Source organism: Babylonia areolata, chromosome 10, assembly GCF_041734735.1.
Source record: "Babylonia areolata isolate BAREFJ2019XMU chromosome 10, ASM4173473v1, whole genome shotgun sequence".
Taxonomy (NCBI): Eukaryota; Metazoa; Mollusca; class Gastropoda; order Neogastropoda; family Buccinidae; genus Babylonia; species Babylonia areolata.
The window spans coordinates 8,112,692-8,134,362 of NC_134885.1; the positions used below are offsets into that span (position 1 = coordinate 8,112,692).

The 21,671-nt window shown below is 44.4% G+C and overlaps 1 protein-coding gene across 2 annotated transcripts in view; it reads right to left on the reverse strand.

Annotated features, from left to right (window-relative positions):
* LOC143286753 (uncharacterized) overlaps nucleotides 1–21,671 on the reverse strand; it is an 85,811-nt gene that overhangs the window by 46,165 nt on the left and 17,975 nt on the right. For both annotated transcript variants that reach the window (XM_076594488.1, XM_076594487.1), the window contains exon 3: nucleotides 352–475. In XM_076594488.1, coding sequence (XP_076450603.1) covers nucleotides 352–475 — 124 coding nt within the window. The remainder of the gene's footprint in view (nucleotides 1–351; nucleotides 476–21,671) is intronic.

The window sequence follows — 21,671 nt, forward strand, 5'->3', positions numbered from 1 at the left end:
CACACACACACACAATGACACACACACAGTGACACACAAACACACACACACACACACAAACATCACACACCACATAACACACACACACACACACACACACACACACACACACACACACACAAACATCACACACACACACACACACACACAACACACACACACACACACACACAGAGAGAGTCCTACACACACACAAACACATAAACCACATACAAACACACACACACACACACACACAAACATCACACACCACATAACACACACACACACACACACACACAGAGTCCTACACACACACAAACACATAAACCACATACAAACACACACACACACACACACACACACACACACCTGGTCATACTCGGAGGAGCCAGGATAGAGAGGCCAGCCCAGGAAGAGCTCGGCAATGACACAGCCCAGGGACCACATGTCGATCGACTCCGAGAACGGCAGGCCCAGCAGGATTTCTGGCGCTCTGCAACACACACACACACGAGTCACACTTTGATGACATGGAAAGACACAGGTAAACTAAATGATTTCTGGTACTCTGTAAAAAATTTAACTCATTCCGCTCCAGGTATGATGATTACTTCCCCTGTGGACTTGGTATGAGTATTCTTGTAATAATAATAATAATAATAACAATAATGGATACTTATATAGCACACTATCCAGAAATCTGCTCTAGGTGCTTCACAAAAACGCTTTTGTTAACATAAAACATAATATCTATGTTACGTACACACACCAAAATGTGACTACACACACACACACACATACACGCACACGCGCACACACACACACACACACACACATGCTGCATGCATACATTTTAACATGCATGTGTATCTAACAGCTACCCTAACACATACGCACACATAGGCAGGCACAAACTTACATAAACACACGCACACGCAATACACATTCATATACATGCATGTAGTTATGTACACATACATATGTATACACACATAGTCAAGCACAGCAAACGCAAAGGAAGTGGACCTGCCAAGATTGAACTTATTGCTGAGGGAAAAGGTGAGTTCTGAGACGAGATTTAAAAGATGCGAGGGAATCAGAATGACGGAGGTTATCAGGGAGCTTGTTCCACATCTTTGGCGATTGAAAAGAAAACGATCTGTGTCCATAGGTCTTACTTCTGATGTGAGGTATCCTTCTTGTACCCATACACTATTCCAATTTCATTTGTCCTTGCTGGGTACGGTTCACATTCTAAACTGAGCCATAAAGTGGAGTGATGACCTAGAGGTAATGCGTCCGCCTAGGAAGCGAGAGAATCTGAGCACGCTGGTTCGAATCACGGTTCAGCCACCAATATTTTCTCCCCCTCCACTAGACCTTGAGTGGTGGTCTGGATGCTAGTCATTCGGATGAGACGATAAACCGAGGTCCCGTGTGCAGCATGCATTTAGCGCACGCAAAAGAACCCACAGCAACAAAAGGGTTGTTCCTGGCAAAATTCTGTAGAAAAATCCACACCGAGAGGAAAAACAAATAAAACTGCATGCAGGAAAAAATACAAAAAAATGCGTGGCACTGTAGTGTAGCGATGCGCTCTCCCTGGGGAGAGCAGCCTGAATTTCACACAGAGAAATCTGTTGTGATAAAAAGAAATACAAATACAAATGGATTCCGGAAGCATGAAAACGAAGCTTTGTTTGACTGATTAAACCAACGATTCTCCATCGGTTTTCACTGTTTTAGTGAACCACCCTACTTTTAGCTGCAGTGGTCTCACATACTGCCTGTCCAGTGAAGTTGTAGCAGGTACGTAGCTATGGGGTAGAATGAGTTACATACAAAGTATCATACTTTGAACACATAGAAAAGACACAAAGGTAAAGCAAATGGTTTCTGGCAGGTACTATGTAATACACAAAGGATTACACTTTAAACATACAGACATATGCAGACTTCTGGCAGCAAACAAAGACTCACACTCTGAACACATAGAAAGACACATGCAAAGTAAACGATTTATTTAAGTACTCTGAACGAAGGACCACACTTTGAACACGCAGACACAAGCAGAGTAAAAGACTTCTGGCAGCAGACAAAGACCCATGCTTTGAACACACAGAAAGACACATGTTAAGTAAATGATTTCTGGTACTCTGCAGGGAACAAAGGATCATACCGGTACTTTAAACACACACAGGTAAAGTAAATAATCTGTGAAACTGAAAGACATAATGGATAATACACACACTGACACACACAGGCAAAGTAAAAAATTTCTGGTGCTCTGTAGCAAAGGATCGTATTCATAATTCTTTATGAACACACAGACACAAGAACAGCAAATGATTTCTGGTACCCAGAAACAAAGGACAATGCTTTGAGCACATCAAGAGACACAGGTAAAGTAAATGATTGTTGATACTCTGTAGCAAAACAACACACTCTGTACACAATGACACAGGTAGAGTAAAATCTAATTATTTCTGTATTCCATAACAATGGATCCAATTTAAACACACACAGAGACAGGGAAAAGTAAATGATTTCTGGCACTTTGTAAGAATTAAAAGCTCATACATGATTTTAACACAAAGCAAGACACAGAGATCTCTGTTGCACAAAAAGTCACACTTTGAACAAGACCAAGGGAAGGTTTCTAGCACCCTGTAACACAAAGTGTCACACAAAACACAAAGTGCATATAAACAAGACAAAAACAGCAACAAAGGTTAATGCTGATCTATACCACAACCTGACAAAGCCTCATACATAAAACCCAGAGCAAGGTACAGTTAAAAGATAAATTTCTGGGAATAAAGCAGCACACAATACACATTACTGTTCTATTACGTAACAGCACAGACGGCACAAAAAAAGATTTTTCCTCGGGCTTTCTAATGCAATCATATTCCAACTCAGCTACCAATCACAAGTGACAATGGACAACTTGCTAATAAGATTTCTAAGCCAAGGCTTTTTCCAACACAGTCACATCACCGGAACTGCGAAAGAAAAGTCACTAAGGACCCATCAGTCCAGTAGCATATCTACAGTCAAAGAGGTCTTTCAAAATACACACTGAGACACTCGTCAGAGATGTATTATACAAACTCCACACTACAGCTTGGACTTTCTAACGCAATCAAAAAAACACTACACAGAACACCTTGGACTGTCTGACACAATCAAAAACATCCCCAAGCAGTGACAAAAGCAAACCTAATCAAATTTTTCGAGTCCCTCTAGAATCGTCAAACAGCCACATACTTTCGGCGAACACTCACAAAGGAGCAGAAACTCGTCCAGATTTCCACGACTCTGAAATGCGCTCAGACAGGGCCTCCAACAAGGCAGAATCGTTTGTACAATACCGCACGCACATCTCAAAAATAATGTTGTTCTCCAACTCCCACCAGAACACAATGATATATTTATCAACAGCAGAAAGAATGGCAATGTTTGGAAAACAAAGCATGTCTTTATTTTTTCTCTGAAGCACACATCTTTGATATAAATTTTCTCCTCCTCTCAGTGAAACACACAAAAGCACACAGTGACACACATACAGTGAAACACACACATACATAGTGACACATGCACACACACACACACACACACACACACAAACGCACACAAACACACACACACAAACACAACCGCACATCCTCCTCAACAACAACAACAACAACAAAGTAACCTTTCAACAATACTGCACGACTGACTCATCGACATATTTGAAATGGCCCGTCAAATGACAATCCCAAAGCTATCCTGTTCCCCCACCCTGCTCTGCCCTTTCCCAGTTCTGACCAAAATCAATGGAAAATGGCAACCAGCAGAAGGGACAACTGATGCTGACAACACAGGAAAGGCAGAACAGTACGAGGAAAACTGCAGGAAAAGACAAGTGAGGGGTAGGAGACAGGGTTTTCTTCCTCTACTTCTTCTACATTCATGGGGCTGCAACTGCTCAGTTCACTTCCTCTACTTCTTCTACATTCATGGGGCTGCAACTGCTTAGCTCACTTCCTCCACTTCTTCTACATTCATGGGGCTGCAACTGCTCAGTTCACTTCCTCCACTTCTTCTACATTCATGGCACTGCAACTCCTTAGTTCATCCCGTATAAGTTCGACTGGGATTTGAAGTGTATATATATAACTGTGTTATTACCCCGTCATGTTGGAAACCACACTCTTTTTCTCCAAGTGCATTTGGGTATGTTCTTGTTTTCATAACCCACCGTATGCTAACATGGATTACATTAACATGCATATTTGAACCTTCTGCATGCATATATATATATATATATATATATATATATATAAATTTACACACAAAGGAGGTTATGGCACAAACAGGTCTGCGGATGTTGACCAGGGAATTTTTTTTTTTTTTTTTTTTATTTTTAAAAAAAGCTTCTCTACCCTTACCCCCACCAGGTGCACCAAAACTTGGGATCGAACTCCAGAAACTCAAGCAAGAATCCAGAGTTCTGACTATTATGCCACCATACCAATCAGACAGGGTGTAGGTTAAATATGCTCGTCTATCCATTTTCAGAAACGGAATGAATCAAGATACTGATACCTTTGAGAGGAAACATGAGAAGGGTGGGGAATCACTGCATGAGATGAAAAAACGGTAAAAGAGGGAGGTAAATTCTGAACACAGATGTGAAAATGTCAAAAAGATATTTTGTACATGGATGTAGAAATGTTCAGAGGTACTTTGCACACCAGAGTGAAAACATTATAAAAAAAAATTTTTAAAAAGGTAAGTATCTGTACACCAGCGCAAAAACATCAAAAGATGCATTTTCTACAAAACATTCAAAAAGGAAAAAGATTTTTGAAAAAAACAATGTGAAAACAGAAAAGAGGTGAATAGTTCCAAAATTTTACACTCAAGATTCTCTCGCTTCCTAGGCAAAACGCACAGCCACTGAGCCCACCACTCAACATCAAGTCAACAGAGACCAAAAGCAATCATAAACACCGTGTTTGCGGAAAAATAAAACCCAGCACTGGCTTTCCCTGGGCGGCAAGAAAAGCGACGATTCTCAATATAATCTCATCATCATCACCAACACCAGCCAGCATCCCTACCAGATTGTCACGTCCACCTGCTATTCATTCCCTCCCTTAATCATGGCACCGTCACACAACTGTGTGATCTCATTATTATAAAGGCGTGGAGGGGGAGGAGGAGGAGAAGAGGGAAAATAATCAAAATCCACAGGCAATCTGTCGGGCACGCAGACCACAGTCAAGGCGTAACACAACTCTGCCAGAAACGTCACAGAATAGTATTTATAGCCTCTCTCTCTCTCTCTCTCTCAATTTTTTGACTCACTTGTGTAAACAAAGTGAGTCTATGTTTTAACCCGGTGTTCGGTTGTCTCTGTGTGTGTGTGTGTGTGTGTGTGTGTGTCCGTGTGTCTGTGTATCCGTGGTAAACTTTAACATTGACATTTTCTCTGCAAATACTTTGTCAGCTGACACCAAATTTGGCATAAAAATAGGAAAAATTCAGTTCTTTCCAGTCATCTTGTTTAAAACAATATTGCACCTCTGGGATGGGCACAAAAAAAAAGAAGCCTAATTATATGCAAACTGCATTTACTGTTATATTTATATTTTTTGTATTCTCTAAACTTGGCACTTTGACCTCTTATTCTGACACAACAACAAGAGGAGTCATTATTATCATTTTTTGTTCAAACAGGAACTTCTTTTGCTAAGCATGAAATTTTTATTTATTTTGCAAACGTTTTGGTGCAGATTGTAAAAAAGGGAAATTACTCTGTAATTAATGCTAGGGGACTTAATTTATCACAAGTGAGTCTTGAAGGCCTTGCCACTCTTGTTTTTTTTTTAATACAAGGAATCCGTATAACCAAGTCATGGCAATAAGCAAGCCCAAGAGCAGGACTTGCCCAAAGGTTACTCAAAATTGTCTATCAAAATAAAAAAATAAAATAAAAAGGCAGTTTAACTCTTCTTAGATTACTCATAATCTTCTGGGGGGGAAGTGATTCTAAATAGCTTAAACTTTATGTCATATGATATGGTCACTCACTATTGCCAGGAAAAAAACAACAACAAAAACAAATAAACACAAACTGGGTGCAGGCTTGAATGTGTCAATGCTGTGCCAGCAGGCTTGAATGAGTTAACTTCAGTACAGCATTTACCTTCAAGACAGTATACTGTCATTGCTCATAACACAATCAGTTGAAAAGAAACACAAAGAGAAACAAAACCTAACACACTTTTCACCACCACAGTACTGATCAGTGCATGAAACAGAAAACATCATCCTCAGCTCCAGCCACCGGATTCATTAAAAAACAACAACAACAAAAAAAAAAAAACAGAGATGCAAGGCTTCCTTCTTTGTTCATGGGCTGCAACTCCCATGTTCACTCATATGAAAACGAGTGGGCTTTTACATGTATGAATGTTTTTACCTCACCATGTAAGCAGCCATACACCATTTTTCAAGGAGTGTGAATGCTGGGTTTCTTCTTGTTTCCATAACCCACCAAACACTGACAATGGATTACAGTATCTTTAACGTGCGTATCTGATCTTCTGCTTGCGTATTCACATGAAGGGGGTTCAGGCACTGAGCAGGTCTGCACACATGGTGACCTGGGAGATTGGAAAAATCAACACCCTGTAGCCACCAGGCGTCGTTACCAAGATTCGAACCCAGGACCCGCAGACTGAAGTTTAATGCTTTAACCATCAGCTATTGCACCCATCACAAGGCCTTAAAGACTAACTTGTGATACACATTTTATAATAAAAATAAAAATAATGGTATTTATATAGCGCTGGATCTTGTGCAGAGACAAATCAAAGCGTTTTCGCACCAGTCATTCACACGCATGCATAAATCTAAAACTGTAGAAACTAAAGACAAGGAAGGGCAGGCAAGGGAGGCTATTTTGGTAAGAGGTGGGGTTTTAAGGCCAGACTTGAAAGAGCTGAGTGTGGAGACTTGACGAAGCGAAAGAGGAAGTTCATTCCAATCGCAAGGTCCAGAAACAGAAAGAACGGCGGCCAACAGTCGAGTGTTTGAATCTGGGTATACGTAAACAGAGTGGATCTGAAAGCCGATTGTAGTGAATGAGATGGAGTGTAGAGGTGAAGGCAGCCGCAGAGATAGGAAGGGGCAGTTCTGTGAATGCATCTATAACATAGAGTGCTGATCTTGTACTTTATTCGGTATTTTATCCAATAATCATGAGAAAAAAAGAGAGAGAAGGAAAGTCATTTAAAATGTGTTCTATATAAATCAATATCAAGCTGAAAAAAAAGAAGTGTTGGAGCAGAATTGAACCATGGAAAGTACACTCGGAAGCAAGATTTACCACAAGAAGATGATAATAATGATGAAGTATTTTGGATCTGGAGCTTCAACGAAATAATCATTTATGATCCAGAAATATGGCTAAATCCAGAAATACGTACTTAGAACCTACTATTGGCATGAGTGTAAAAATTTTGTCCTCAGAACCTATTTTTGGTACGAGTGTAAAGATTTTGTTCTTTCACAACATATATTCCAAAATTGGAATTGACAAACTATTTTCAAAGAAAATTAATTTGTTCAAGTTTACCAAGGACACACACACACACACACACACACACACACACACACCACACACACACACACACACACACACACATAACCGAAACACCCAATTATTACATCAACTCGCTTTGTTTTACACAAGCCAGTCAAAAGGAAACATGAAAACCAACCAGCAAGGGTACTGTCCAGGAGCCCCCCTGACCCCCAACTCCCTGGGGAAAAAAAACAACAACAAAAAAAAAACAAAAAAAACCCAGAGAAATCCAAGACAATGTGCCGGTGACAGCATTTCCCACAGACATGTAACTCAGTCAGTGGCATTTCCACCCAACCCCCCACCCCCATATTTCTGTTCCCTTCAATCTTCCTCCCCCAGCCCACTCTCCCCTAGGCCTGTTCATCTTCACCCATCATCCCTGCAGCTTGCAAGCCAAGTGTGAGTGTGGGGGGTGTGGGGAATGGGAGTGTGGAGTGGGGGGTCAGTGGATGGAGAGAGAGAGAGAGAGAGAAGAGAGAGAGAGAGAGAGTGTGTGTGTGCGCGTGTGCATGTGCAAGTGAGTAATGAGTGAGCAAGCAAGCTAAGTGAGCAACGAGAGTGTGTGTGTGTGTGTGTGTGTGTGTGTGTGTTGTGTGCTGTTTTGTGATGTGTGTGTGTGTCTGTCTGTCTGTTTCTGTGTGTCTGTGTGTTTGTAATGTGTGATCATATTCCGCACTTTTTAATTCATGAACATATTTCCTTAACTCACATGCAGCTAATACTCAAGCACTCAGCACCCCCACCCCCACATTTCTGTTCCCTTCAATCTCCCCCCCACTCCCCACCCCCAGCCCCCACCCTCTCTGCAGACAGACCTGAAGACCTGTCAACCCCAATGTTCATCAATGTCCACCGCCTGCACACACTCCCTCCCCTAGGCCTGTTCATCTTCACCCATCATCCCTGCAGCTTGCAAGCCAAGTGTGAGTGTGTGGGGGGGGGTGGGGGGGGGGATGGGGAATGGGAGTGTGGAGTGGGGGGTCAGTGGATGAAGAGAGAGAGAGAGAGAGAGAGAGAGTGTGTGTGCGTGTGTGCCCGCGCGCGGCGTGCGTGTGTGCATGCGCGAGTGAGTAATGAGTGAGCGAGCAAAGAGTGTGTGTGTGTGTGTGTGTGTGTGTGTGTGTGTGTGTGTGTGTGTGTGTGTGTGTGTGTGTGTGTGTGTGCTGTTTTTTGTGGTGTGTGTGTGTCTGTCTGTCTGTATCTGTGTGTGCGTGTGTTTGTAATGCGTGATCATATTCCACACTTTTTAATTCATGAACATATTTCCTTAACTCACAAGCAGCTAATACTCAAGCACTCAGCTAATAATTTACGTTTATTTCAACAGTGAATACCTCTACCTTACATACCTGTATTGACAATAATAACCCAACCTTCAGTACCCCTCACAGACAACACAGACCAGCTGGGCCAACTGCCAGCTTTGCCAGCCTCCTCACCCAGTCCCACTACACTCCTATGGAGCTGGATGAGTACCCCCCCCCCCCCCCCCCCCTTTCTTCACCTCACTCAATAAATGTGCCCTGGTTATATCAGTGTGCAGTGCAGTCCTTTTCTTTCTCAGACTTCAACTGGTAAAAACGGTCCAGTGCCAGTGAAATGATGCCAAAGTGCTAATTTCACCACCCTTCATAGTGTTTTCTTAAGAATGGCATTCCCACACAGCATTAACTCTCTCCATACGAACGGCGAAAGAGACGACGTTAACAGCGTTTCATCCCAATTACCGTCATCAAAATATTGCAAGCGGAAGGCTCTTATACCGAAGACGTGAATGCTGACAAAGAATACCACAGTTCTGACGACGGAAGCTAAAGGTTGGGTCATTCAGACACCCACTGGACATCCGAGGGGTCTGTGTAGAGGAGAAGAAAGGACTGGCCGTACTGAGTGAGTTAAATAAGCGTGGCTACCTACAGCAAGACTCCACTTAGCAAAAGAAGTTCCTGTTTGAACAAAAAATGATAATAATGACTGCTCTTGTTGTTGGGTCAGAATATCAGATCAATGTGCCAAGTTTAGAGAATACAAAAAATATAAATATAACAGTAAATGCAGTTTGCATATAATTAGGCTTCTTTTTTTCTTTTTTTTTTCTTTTTTTTGTGCCTATCCCAGAGGTGCAATATTGTTTTAAACAAGATGACTGGAAAGAACTGAATTTTTCCTATTTTCATGCCTAATTTGGTGTCAACTGACAAAGTATTTGCAGAGAAAATGTCAATGTTAAAGTTCACCATGGACACACACACACACACACACACACACACACACACAACCGAACACCGGGTTAAAACATAGACTCACTTTGTTTACACAAAATGAGTCAAAAAGCAGCAGAAGCAGACTGACAAAACACATGAAGTGTCCAGTGTCAAAATATACTGGCTGTTTTAGTGCAAAAAATTAAAAAATAAAAATAAATAAATACACTGGCTGCTTTAGTTTACCTCTCCTTTGTTCCAAAAACCCTCAACACAAAAACAGTCCGCATTCAACAGTTAACACCATTCAACAGTTAACACCATTCAACAGTTAACACCATTCAACAGTTAACACGTGACTCTCCTCCAACCCAACCCCAAGCATTCTGTGGAATACACACACCGGTACATGTATGTATAAACCACCCTCCATATGTCCCCACTAAGATCCTTGCTCGGGCAACTGTTCATTGGTATGCCCCTTCACGTCAGCCCCATGTTCACGGGGTGGGCCAAAGAGCCTCAATCAGCATACAGTCTCTGTCTTTTGTTGTGTGTGTGTGTGTATGTGTGTGTGTGTGTGTGTGTGTGTGTGTCTGTGTCTGTGTGTGTCTGTGTCCGTGTGCGTGTGCGTGTGCGTGTGTGTCTGTGTGTGTGTGTGCGTGTGTGTGTGTGTGTGTGTGTGTGTTGGGGCTCATGTACGTTTATGTATATTTGATTGTGCTTTCATATCTGTGAAACTGCATGTTTGTTGCATATCTGTTATGCATGTGTGTGTGTGTGTGTGTGTGTGTGTGTGTGTGTGTGTGCATGTTTTACTTTTATTTGCTTATCATCATTGTTGTCTTTTTTTTTCTTCTTTTTTTTGCGCACTTAGAGTTGAGTTCATCAAGATTTTACGCCTTATAAATAGTAGTAGTAGTAGTAGTATTTTTATGTATCTATTTAATTTATTTATTTATTTATTCTCAAGGCCTAACTAAGCGCGTCGGGTTACGCTGCTGGTCAGGCACCTGCTTGGCAGATGTGGTGTAGCGTATATGGATTTGACCGAATGCCAGTGACGCCTCCTTGAGCTACTGATACTGATAGGTTCTCTGCCTTTGGCTTTGAGTTTGTCATTCTCCTCTGTGCTGGTATCAATGGAGCCACAAAGTCACACAGCTGAGGAGACACTGTGTGTATCATTTTTTTTTTTTTTTTTTTTGTCACAACAATTTTGCTGTGTGTGACATTCCAGCTGCTCTTCACAGGGAGAGCGTGTCTGTACAATGCAGCGCCACCCTTTTCTTTCTTTTTTTTTTTTTTTTTTTTTTTAATCTGCCTGCAAGAGCATGTGATTTCCTATCAAACTGGATTTTTCAACAGAATTTTGCCAGTGACAACCCTTTTTTTTTTTTTTTTGCTGTGGGTTCCTTTTTACGCATGCAAAGTACATGCTTCACACAGGTCCTTGGTTTATCAATCTAGCGTCCAGACCACCACTTCAGGTTACAGGTTTAGTGGAGGGAGAGAAAATTTATACTGTACTGGTGAGCGTGGGACTTGATCCTGCGAGCTCAGATTCACTCACTTCCTAGGCGCAAGCTTTTACCCACTAAGCACACACTCCCCTCCGTTATCAAGTTCAGTGCTATGCTGTGCATGTCCTTCACATTAATCTGCTGGTCCCCCTGTGAATTTTCTGACGTCAGCTGCGTCATCCCCTTTCATATTCCGTGGACATTCTCAGCCTAAAGAACAGCTGCAGCAAGGAAGCAAGGAAGGAATTCTGTTAACGTCCCATTACTGCACACACATAAACTGGTGATTGCACACTTGGGAGCAACTGAGTTTGACAAAAAAAATAAAGCAGTCCATGCAGTAACAACTGGAGCAAGGAAAAAAAATGCTGTCTATATATACATGCATACTGCGCTCGTAGCTTGGGGGGTAAAAGACCTGTCAATATGCAAAAAGCATGAGCATCTACACAGCACACTTGCGCGTGTGCACACACATATATATGAAGATGTCAGTGTGCATTTATAATGTTACTAGTTAGGAATTGTAAAGTATGCAAACATACTTACTCAAAAATGTCAATATATGAATAATACACTTACAGTTCACACACACACACAAACACACACACACACACACACACACACACACATCAGGAACCATCAAAAAACCTGTCGTCTGCACGGCCATAAAAATGCAGTCAATGCAAGTACACACACATTGACAATTGATCACACACATTAACAATCAATGGAATTATTTAATCACAGCGCAGTAGTTCATCATGCGTTAGACACAGGTGCTGCCCCCCCTTTACGACAGGAGTGCAGGAAAAACTAACATGCACCATATGAACAAACACATGCAATGACTGTGTCTGAAGCAAGTGCAGATGTAAAAAGATCATGATGATTTAATAGCTTTAGATATCTGTCAGGCTGAAATCACACTCACACGCACACGCACACGCACACACACACAATGTAATGAAACAGCAAACGTATGGGTAAAACATTACTGCAGGGTTCAGCGGTAGGTGGGAGGGATCGAGAGAGAGCGAGAGACAGAGACAGACTGATAGACAGAGACAGAGATTCAAGTAAAGAGTTTAACTTTTGAATCAAACCCATATACTGCAAATCTAACAGCATTAAAGTCACTTGCAGAAAAAAAAAAAAAAAATTCAAAACACACAAAGTGTGCATGCTTGCACAATCGACAAAATTTTTGAGGGAACGCTCCATAGCATAATATTAATGTCAAGTCTCGATCACTCTCTCTCCATCCTCCCCCTCACCCCCCCCTGCCCCCCACGCTCCTCCCCCCCCCCACCCCACCTGCCACCTTCCCTCACTGTCTTTTTCCTCCTAATTACCTTCACAAAATGACTTCCTGTTGATTGCTCATGGTTATGTGTGTGTGTGTGTGTGTGTGTGTGTGTGTGTGTGTGTGTGTGTGTTATGTTTGTGTGTGTGTGTGTGTGTGTGTGTGTGTGTGTGTGTGTGTGTGTTATGTTTGTGTGTGTGTGTGTGTGTGTGTGTGTGTGTGTGTGTGTGTGTTATGTTTGTGTGTGTGTGTGTGTGTGTTATGTTTGTGTGTGTGTGTGTGTGTGTGTGTGTGTGTGTGTGTGTGTGTGTGTTATGTTTATGTGTGTGTGTGTGTGTGTGTGTGTGTGTCTGTGTGCCTGTCTGTGTGTGTGTCTGTGTGGAGTAGAGTGGATTAGAGTGGAGTGATGTGGTAGGGTGTGTGGGGTGTGTGGTTTAGTGTGGTAGTAGTGTGTACACACACAGGTGCGCAAGTGTGTGTGCGTGTGAGAGAGAGAGAGAGAGAGAGAGAGAGGGAGAGAGAGAGAGAGACCATCCGATACATTTTGGTCCAAAATACTACTCAGTAATCAGGCCATTGCATAACGCCTTGCATAAATTACATGCTCTCCTGCAAACCAACACTGGAAAGCTCAAACCTTCACACACAATCACACTCCTACTTGGATCTCTGATTAAACAAGAGCTCTCTGGGAGCACTCCCACCAGGATTTGAGGGAGGGGGTAGAGAGAGAGAGAGAGAGGAGGAAAGGAGGGAGGGAAGGGAGGAGGGAGGCCACAGACAGTGCACGGACTGGAGCATCAATAATAAATCACTAATGAAGGCTGCCCCCAATGAAGGCTGCCCCCAGGAGCAGGAGGAGCAGGAGGGAGGAAGAAGAGCAGGAGGAGGAGGAGGAGTGCAGAGTAGCATGAAGAAACCCTGCCTGACACCTTGCAGAGCTGCTCTCTCTCTCTCTCTCTCTCTCTCTCTTGTCTCAGTCTCTCTCTCTCTCGCTCTGTACTCTCTCTCTCTCTCTCTCTCTCCCTCTCTTGCGCTCTTTCTCACTGCTTTCTCTCTGCTCTGTACTCTCTCTCTCCTCTCACTCTCAATCTTTCTCACTCTGCTTGCTTTCTCTCTATCTGTGCTTTCTCTCTGCTCTGTACTCACACACTATCTCTCTCACTCTCTCACTGCTCTCTCTCTCTTTCTCACTCTTTCTCTCTGCTCTGTACTCTCTCTCTTTCTCACTTTCTCTCTGTACTCATGCTCTCTCTGTGTGTGTGTGTGTGTGTGTGTGTGCCTTCTCTCACTCTCTTTTGTCTCTGTCACTCTCTCTGCTCTCTCTCTCACTCGCTCTGTACTCTCTCTCTCTCTCGCTCTTTCTCTCTGTGCTCTGTGCTCTCTCCCTCCCTCCCTCCCTCCCTCTGTATGCTATCTCAGTATCTGGCTGGCTGGCTGCTACTGCCGCCTCACTGCAGAGCAGACACCCACTTCCAGACATATATCACTTCATTTCAGAACGCCCCCAGTCACATAATTTCATACTGCTGCTGCCGGCCCTGTCTCCTCCTCAGGTTGGCATCACAGCACCACCCCCACGCCCCCCCCCCCCCCCCCTCACACCTCCTTCCCTCCTCCACCTTCCTTCCTTTTCTGTGCTTCTTTCTTGGCTGTGTTATGTGCATGGTATGGTGCATGCACACACACACACACACACACACACACAGAAGAGTCATGCACACACACAAACACATGCACATATACATACATATACACACTTGCAAACAATCATGATTCTGTGTGCATGCGCCACTGAGATATATATATATATATATATATATATGCTTCCATCACTATATATGTCTATACTATATCGCATAAATACACACATACATGTACGCATGCCACCCAACCCCCAGTCCACACACACACACACACATACAAGCACACACTTGAAAACAATCATGATTCTGTGTGCATGTGCCACTGAGATGTATGTTTACATCACTATTACATATGTCTATGGCATGTGCACAAATACACACATGTATGGATTACCCCCCACCCCCACTCCACACACACGTGCATGTGCACACAAACACACATGTATGCATGCCCCCCCCCCCTCCCAACCCCCCATCCCCTGACTCCACACACACACACACACACACACACACACACACACACACACACACAAATGTATGCAAACAATCATGATTTTGTGTGCATGTGCACACATACACACAAGTATGCATGCCCCCACCCCACCCCCAACCCAAGACCACACACACACACACACACACACACACATATGCAAACAATCATGATTTTGTGTGCATGTCCACACATACACACAAGTATGCATGCCCCCACCCCACCCCAAAACCACACACACACACACACACACAGAGGAATGGAAACAATCATTATTTGGTGTGCTTGTGCACACACACACACACACACACACATATGCATGCCCTCCCTAACCCCAGACTCTACACACACACACACACACACACACACACACACACACACACACAAAGAAGGACACCGCCACCTGCCCCGCCCACCCACACTCTGCAACTTACAGAGCACTCCTCCAACTCTGAAAAAGACAATAACGCACAGCACAACGAGGAACAAGGTCGACCACAGAACCACTCTTACAATCTCACCAACAAAAAGGATGAGGGGGAAATAATATCATCAGGAAAAGAGCCCTGCAAGTGAGTGACCTGCTAACAACCAGGATGTCAATTATTCAGTCCACTGACTGGGCCTCAAAAGACTGACCCTCAATTCCTCATCATCCCCACCTCAGTCTCTCTCAGAGAATTGAGAGATTACTCTCTCCATCACCTCTCCAGACTGGGTGGCACTGCGTGCTGCCTGCGCCTTTGTGCAGTCAGTCACTAAATGGTTACTGTCAAAGTTAGTCAGGGTTGGTTGGTTGGTCGGTTGGTTGCCTACGGGAAGGAGACAAGAGAGAGAGAGAGAGGGGGGGGGGAGAGAGAGAGAGAGAGAGAGAGAGAGAAAGACACACACACACACACACTGTGAGAGAGAGACAGAGAGGGACAGACACACACACACACACACACACACACACAGGTATATATATATATACTATTATAGAGGCTGATCTGATCAGTTGTAGATGGAGAAATTTGTTTCGGGGGGCGGGGGGGGGGGGAGTTTGAGGTTGTGGGTATGTGGGTGTGTGTGTGCAAGGTGTGTGTGTGTGCAAGGTGTGTGTGTGTGCGCGCGCGTGCGTGCGTGCATGTTTGCGTGCATGCATGTTTGTGTGCATGCATGTTTGCGTACGTGGGTGCTTGCGTGCGTGGTGTGTGTGTGTGTGTGTGTGTGTGTGTGTGTGTGTGTGTGTGTGTGTGTGTGTGTGAATGTGCATTTTACTTTTTGTGTGTGTGCCTGTCTGTCTGTCTGTGTGTGTGTGTGTGCGTGCATGCGTGTGTGCGTGTGTGTGTGTGTGTGTGTGTGTGTGAATGTGCATTTTACTTTTTTTTCCTCTGTGTGTGTGTGTGTGCACGCGTGCGTGCACACACGTGTATGCATGTACACACTTGTGAATAGATGGACACAGAATCCTAAGATAAAAGAAAGATGTCGAAACATACCTGGATCAATAACAGAGATACAGAAATTAACAAATAAATCCCCCTGAATAGTTACACAACACATTCCTAGCACATCATTATAAGCTAAGTGACCAAGACAATCAATCAATCTGAAGAGGTGTGTGGGGGCAGGTCGGGTCGGGGGGGGGGGGAGGGGGGGTGGCGGGAAGCGGGAAGCTGAGGACAATCCATCATGCTGCGGGGTTTGCTGGCATTGCCAATTCTCACTGATGGACAGAAACTGCCAGGTCCGTGCCATTGTGCAGGCTGAGAACTCATGCCCTATCGCTCAACCCCCCCCCCCACCCCCCCACCTCCTCACACCCACCCACCCACCCACACACACACCTCCTCCCCTCCCCTCCTCCCTCATCACAGCAATCTGCAGCTCATTCATAAATTACATTGCCTGAGCACGACTCCCCCCACCCCCCTCACACATGATGCAGGGAAATACTACATAACACTCAGCATTGAACCGCTGGGGGGGGTGTGTGTGTGTGTGCGCGTGTGCATGTGCGTGTGTGTGTGTGTGTGTGTGAATAGATGGACAGACAGAATCCTAAGATAAAAGAAAGATGTCGCAACATACCTGGATCAATAACAGAGATACAGAAATTAACAAATAAATACCCCTGAATAGTTACTTACACAACACATTCCTAGCACATCATTATAAGCTAAGTGACCAAGACAATCAATCAATCTGAAGAGGTGTGTGGGGGCAGGTCGGGTCGGGGAAGGGGGGGAGGGGGGGGAGCTGAGGACAATCCATCATGCTGCGGGGTTTGCTGGCATTGCCAATTCTCACTGATGGACAGAAACTGCCAGGTCCCTGCCTTTGTGCAGGCTGAGAACTCATGCCCTATCGCTCAACCCCCCCCCCCCCCCCAACCCACACCCCCACCTCCTCACTCACACACCCACCCACACACACACCTCCTCCCCTCCCCTCCTCCCTCATCACAGCAATCTGCAGCTCATTCATAAATTACATTGCCTGAGCACAACGACTCCCCCCCCCACCCCCCCCCCCACCCCCACACACACACACACACAATGAAAGGAAAAACTACATAACACAAGCTTGAATCGCTGGTGTGTGTGTGTGTGTGCGAGCGCGTGTATGTGTGTATGTGTGTGTGTGTGTGTGTGTGTGGGGGGGGGGGGGGGGGGTTTGCATGTGCATTTGCAAATATGTATGTATCAAATTATATAGGGTAGGTATGGGTAACTGTGAACAGCATGTAATTGTGAAAAATTTGTATACTGCCCCACTTCAAAGCGTTCTTAACAACTGCATTTCGCAATTTAACATCTGCTTCAACCTTTTCCTAATACCTTAATGAATATCCATTTCAAAGAACCAGTCAAACATCAGCTATTTCTGGCTATTTCCACGCTATTTCTTCTCTTCTCACACCACTGCCGACCATGGTTATAAACGTTCTCTCAAAATCCTAAAATCAAGGGAAGCAAGTTGTAGGACTTGAACTTCGACAGAGTTTAAAATAGTTTTATTTGATCGGATATGCAGATAATGAATGCGCATTACCAGTGCTGGGAGAATTTGAGAAAGCATGTTGGTGACAGATCAGAACATCAGTTTCGACAGGAATCAATATTTTGACATGAGTCTATTGCGAACAATGCTGCACAGTTACTGAGCTCTCTCAGAAGGATGTGTTTGTGTGCGGTGTGCGGTGTGTGTGTTTAAATGTCTGTCTGTGTGCTTGCGTGCACATGTGATAAAAACCAACAATACAACAGGCTGGTGTGATGTTCCAATAATATGTTATGTCTAATGAGTTAAAGATCTGCTTCTGTTTTAATTGTCTACATGTACCCAAAGCCATCATTCGCAATTTAATTTCAAACGTCAACAAAACGTTGAACAGAATGAGCAGACACAGCTTTCCTGGTGCAACCGGTCAGAGAAAGCCTTCAAAAACAAAAGAACTACATTTGACTATCGTATGACATATTATCTTTACAGTACACACGTTGAGCTGGTCGCTTCGACTGGATCGTTCACAATTACCCATACCTACCCTGTGTGTGTGTGTGTGTGTGCGCACTCGCACATTTTTATGTGTTCGTGATGCATGCATGAGCATGCACGCACGAATAGGTTACCATAACTCTCAGCTCAGCTCCATCTGATTTCTTGTTACAAATGGCGAAGTTAAGCAATCAGAAAACTACTTACCACTACAAGCACAACAACAACAACAACAAAAAAAGAAAATTCTATACTCTACTTAAACACACAAAAAATACCATAAGAAAAGTACTCAAGTAGCAACAACAACAAAACTGAAGAAAATTCTGCTCCACCAAAACACACACACACACACACACACAAAATACCATCAGAATCCTAGGAAAGTTTTACTACTAGTCTCCAGCCAAGATCTGTTAAAATCATTTTCACCAGCTATCACCATTATCATCACTTCCATCTCACCGCTTTTCTTCTTTTTCCGTCTTCAACCAGCTCAAATCGAGAAACGAAAAAAAAGCGTGGAGCCAGAGTCAAAGGCACGAGTCAGATGAACAACCACCATGACCTCCCTTGTGTAGTGCGGCCAAAACAAGAAGCTTGGCACTCTCCACTAACTACATCATGTTTGCAAGCATTACTCAACTTCGTTTCAGAATCTCCACACCCAACCCCCACCCCAACCCCCACCCAACCCCAATTTTGCATTTGAAAACATTTTCACTCCTTAATTTCAGCAGGCAGAAATGACAGAAATGATCTCCCAGTCAGATTTATCACAAGTCGGCCACCAGTCGACTGGTTTCTTTCTTTTTCTTCGTCATCGTCCTTTTTTTTTTTTTCTTTTTTTTTTTTTTTTTTTGAACAGTTTCGCATTGTTTTGACTCAATTACAACGTAACCCATTTGTCTGGAGACCTGTCTAGACAATGCCAGCTGCTGTCTCTCCGGTCTCATTCCGACTCCCCATTAGAATTCTCTCTGGTCTGGACTAAAATCATTAGTTGTGTACAGCACCTGAAATGAAGTCATTTTCAAATGTTCTGAAAATATCCCGAAAAGTTTACCCAAGACAGGGAAGGGGTGGGGGTAGTGGGAGTGTGATATGTTTGTGTGGGGGGGTCGGACAGGAAGTAAGAAAAACAGAGAAAAGAAGGGGGAGGGGACAGGCCGGGGGGGGGGGGGGGGGGGGGTCAAAGTGTTACCAGACCATGCTCAAAAGAAAAAGAGACAAGACAAAAATAGCAGAAAAAGAAAGAAATGGAGACAGGGTTTTTTTTATGTGGTTTTGTTGTTGTTGTTGTTGTTGTTTGTTTTTAATTCACAGAAAGAAAAGCAAGAAAGACTGCATTTAAAACCATGATCACCCCTCCCCCCACTCCACTTCACACTCACAATCTCCACCTCTCCCCCTACTCCACTTCACACTCACAATCTCCACCTCTCCCCCCACTCCACTTCACACTCACAATCTCCACCCCTCCCCCTACTCCACTTCACACTCACAATCTCCATCCCTCCCCCTACTCCACTTCACACTCACAATCTCCATCCCTCCCCCTACTCCACTTCACACTCACAATCTCCATCCCTCCCCTTACTCCACTTCACACTCACAATCTCCACCCCTCCGCCTACTCCACTTCACACTCACAATCTCCACCCCTCCGCCTACTCCACTTCACACTCACAATCTCCACCCCTCCCCCTACTCCACTTCACACTCACAATCTCCACCCCTCCCCCTACTCCACTTCACACTCACAATCTCCACCGCTCCCCCCACTCCACTTCACACTCACAATCTCCACCCCTCCCCCTACTCCACTTCACACTCACAATCTCCACCCCTCCCCCTACTCCACTTCACACTCACAATCTCCACCTCTCCCCCTACTCCACTTCACACTCACAATCTCCACCCCTCCCCCTACTCCACTTCACACTCACAATCTCCACCTCTCCCCCTACTCCACTTCACACTCGCAATCTCCACCCCTCCGCCTACTCCACTCTCCACCCCTCCCCCACCTCCACTTCACTTGTATAGCAATGCACTCTCCCCAGGAAGAGTAGCCTGAATTTCACAGAAAACTGATCTGACAAAGAGATCGATACAACACTGAATATGAATACCGTTCAATACAACGCAACACAATGCAATGTAATACAAATACAAAACAACACAAGTTCAAAACAACACAATACCATTCAATACAACACAATACCATTCAATACAACACAATACCATACAGCACAATTCATGACAACAACATTCAGGCTGGAGCATCCCTCTCTCTCTCTCCCTGCCCCCCCCCCCCCTCCTCCTTCTCACCTCCCCCCCCCCTTCCTCCTCCCACACAAGCCACTGCACAGACACTCTACTCTCTCCAGCCCAGGAATCCCTGCACTGCCAGCGCCCAGCAGCAAGACAAACAGGTCTATTTTCACTGGGCAACAAGCATCATTAGGCCTGCTCACAGCTCCTCTCCCCTTAGGGGGATGGGGGTGTGTGTGTGTGGGGGGGGGGGGTGACCCACAGGGGAACACAGACAGTGAAAAGGTGTGTTCAGGGGAGAGAATTTAGGTGGGGGTGGGGTGGGGGGTGGGTGTATGTGTGTGTGAAAGGGGGAGGTGTGTGTGTGTGTGTGTGTGTGTGTGTGTGTGTATGTGAGAGAGAGAGAGGGGGTATGGATGTATGTCAGTGTGTGTGTGTGTGTATGTGTGTGTGTGCGAGTTGGGGGTGAATGTATGTGAGTGTTGGGGGTGGTGAGGGGGATGTGGGGGATGTGTGTGCGCATGTGTGTTGGGTGGGGGATGGGGGTGGGGGATGTGTGTGTGTCTGTGTGTGTGCGTCTGTGTGTGTGCGGCTGTGTGTGTGTGTGTGTGTGTGTGTGGAGGGGGATTATATTGTGTTGGAACGGTTGAGAAAGACACAGACAGGTACAATATTACAAAGAGCAAGTGTGGGGGGAGGGGGGAGCGATGGGAAGCATGCCATATATCTAGATCATGACATATAGAGTATTAGAAATACCTGTAGATGTATCTTTAGATCTGTACACAGACAGACCTACAGACAGATATCCTCTTTTGTGTGTGGGTGGGTTGATTTGGTCCAATTTGTATTTGTATTTGTACTTCTTTTTATCACAACAGATTTCTCTGTGTGAAATTCAGGCTGCTCTCCCCAGGGAGAGCACGTCGCTACACTACAGCGCCACCCATATTTTTTTTAATTTTTCCTGTGTGCAGTTTTATTTGTTTTTCCTATCAAAGTAGATTTTTCTACAGAATTTTGCCAGGAACAACCCTTTTGTTGCCGTGGGTTCTTTTACGTGCGCAAAGTGCAAGCTGCACACGGGACCTCAGTTTATCGTCTCATCCGAATGA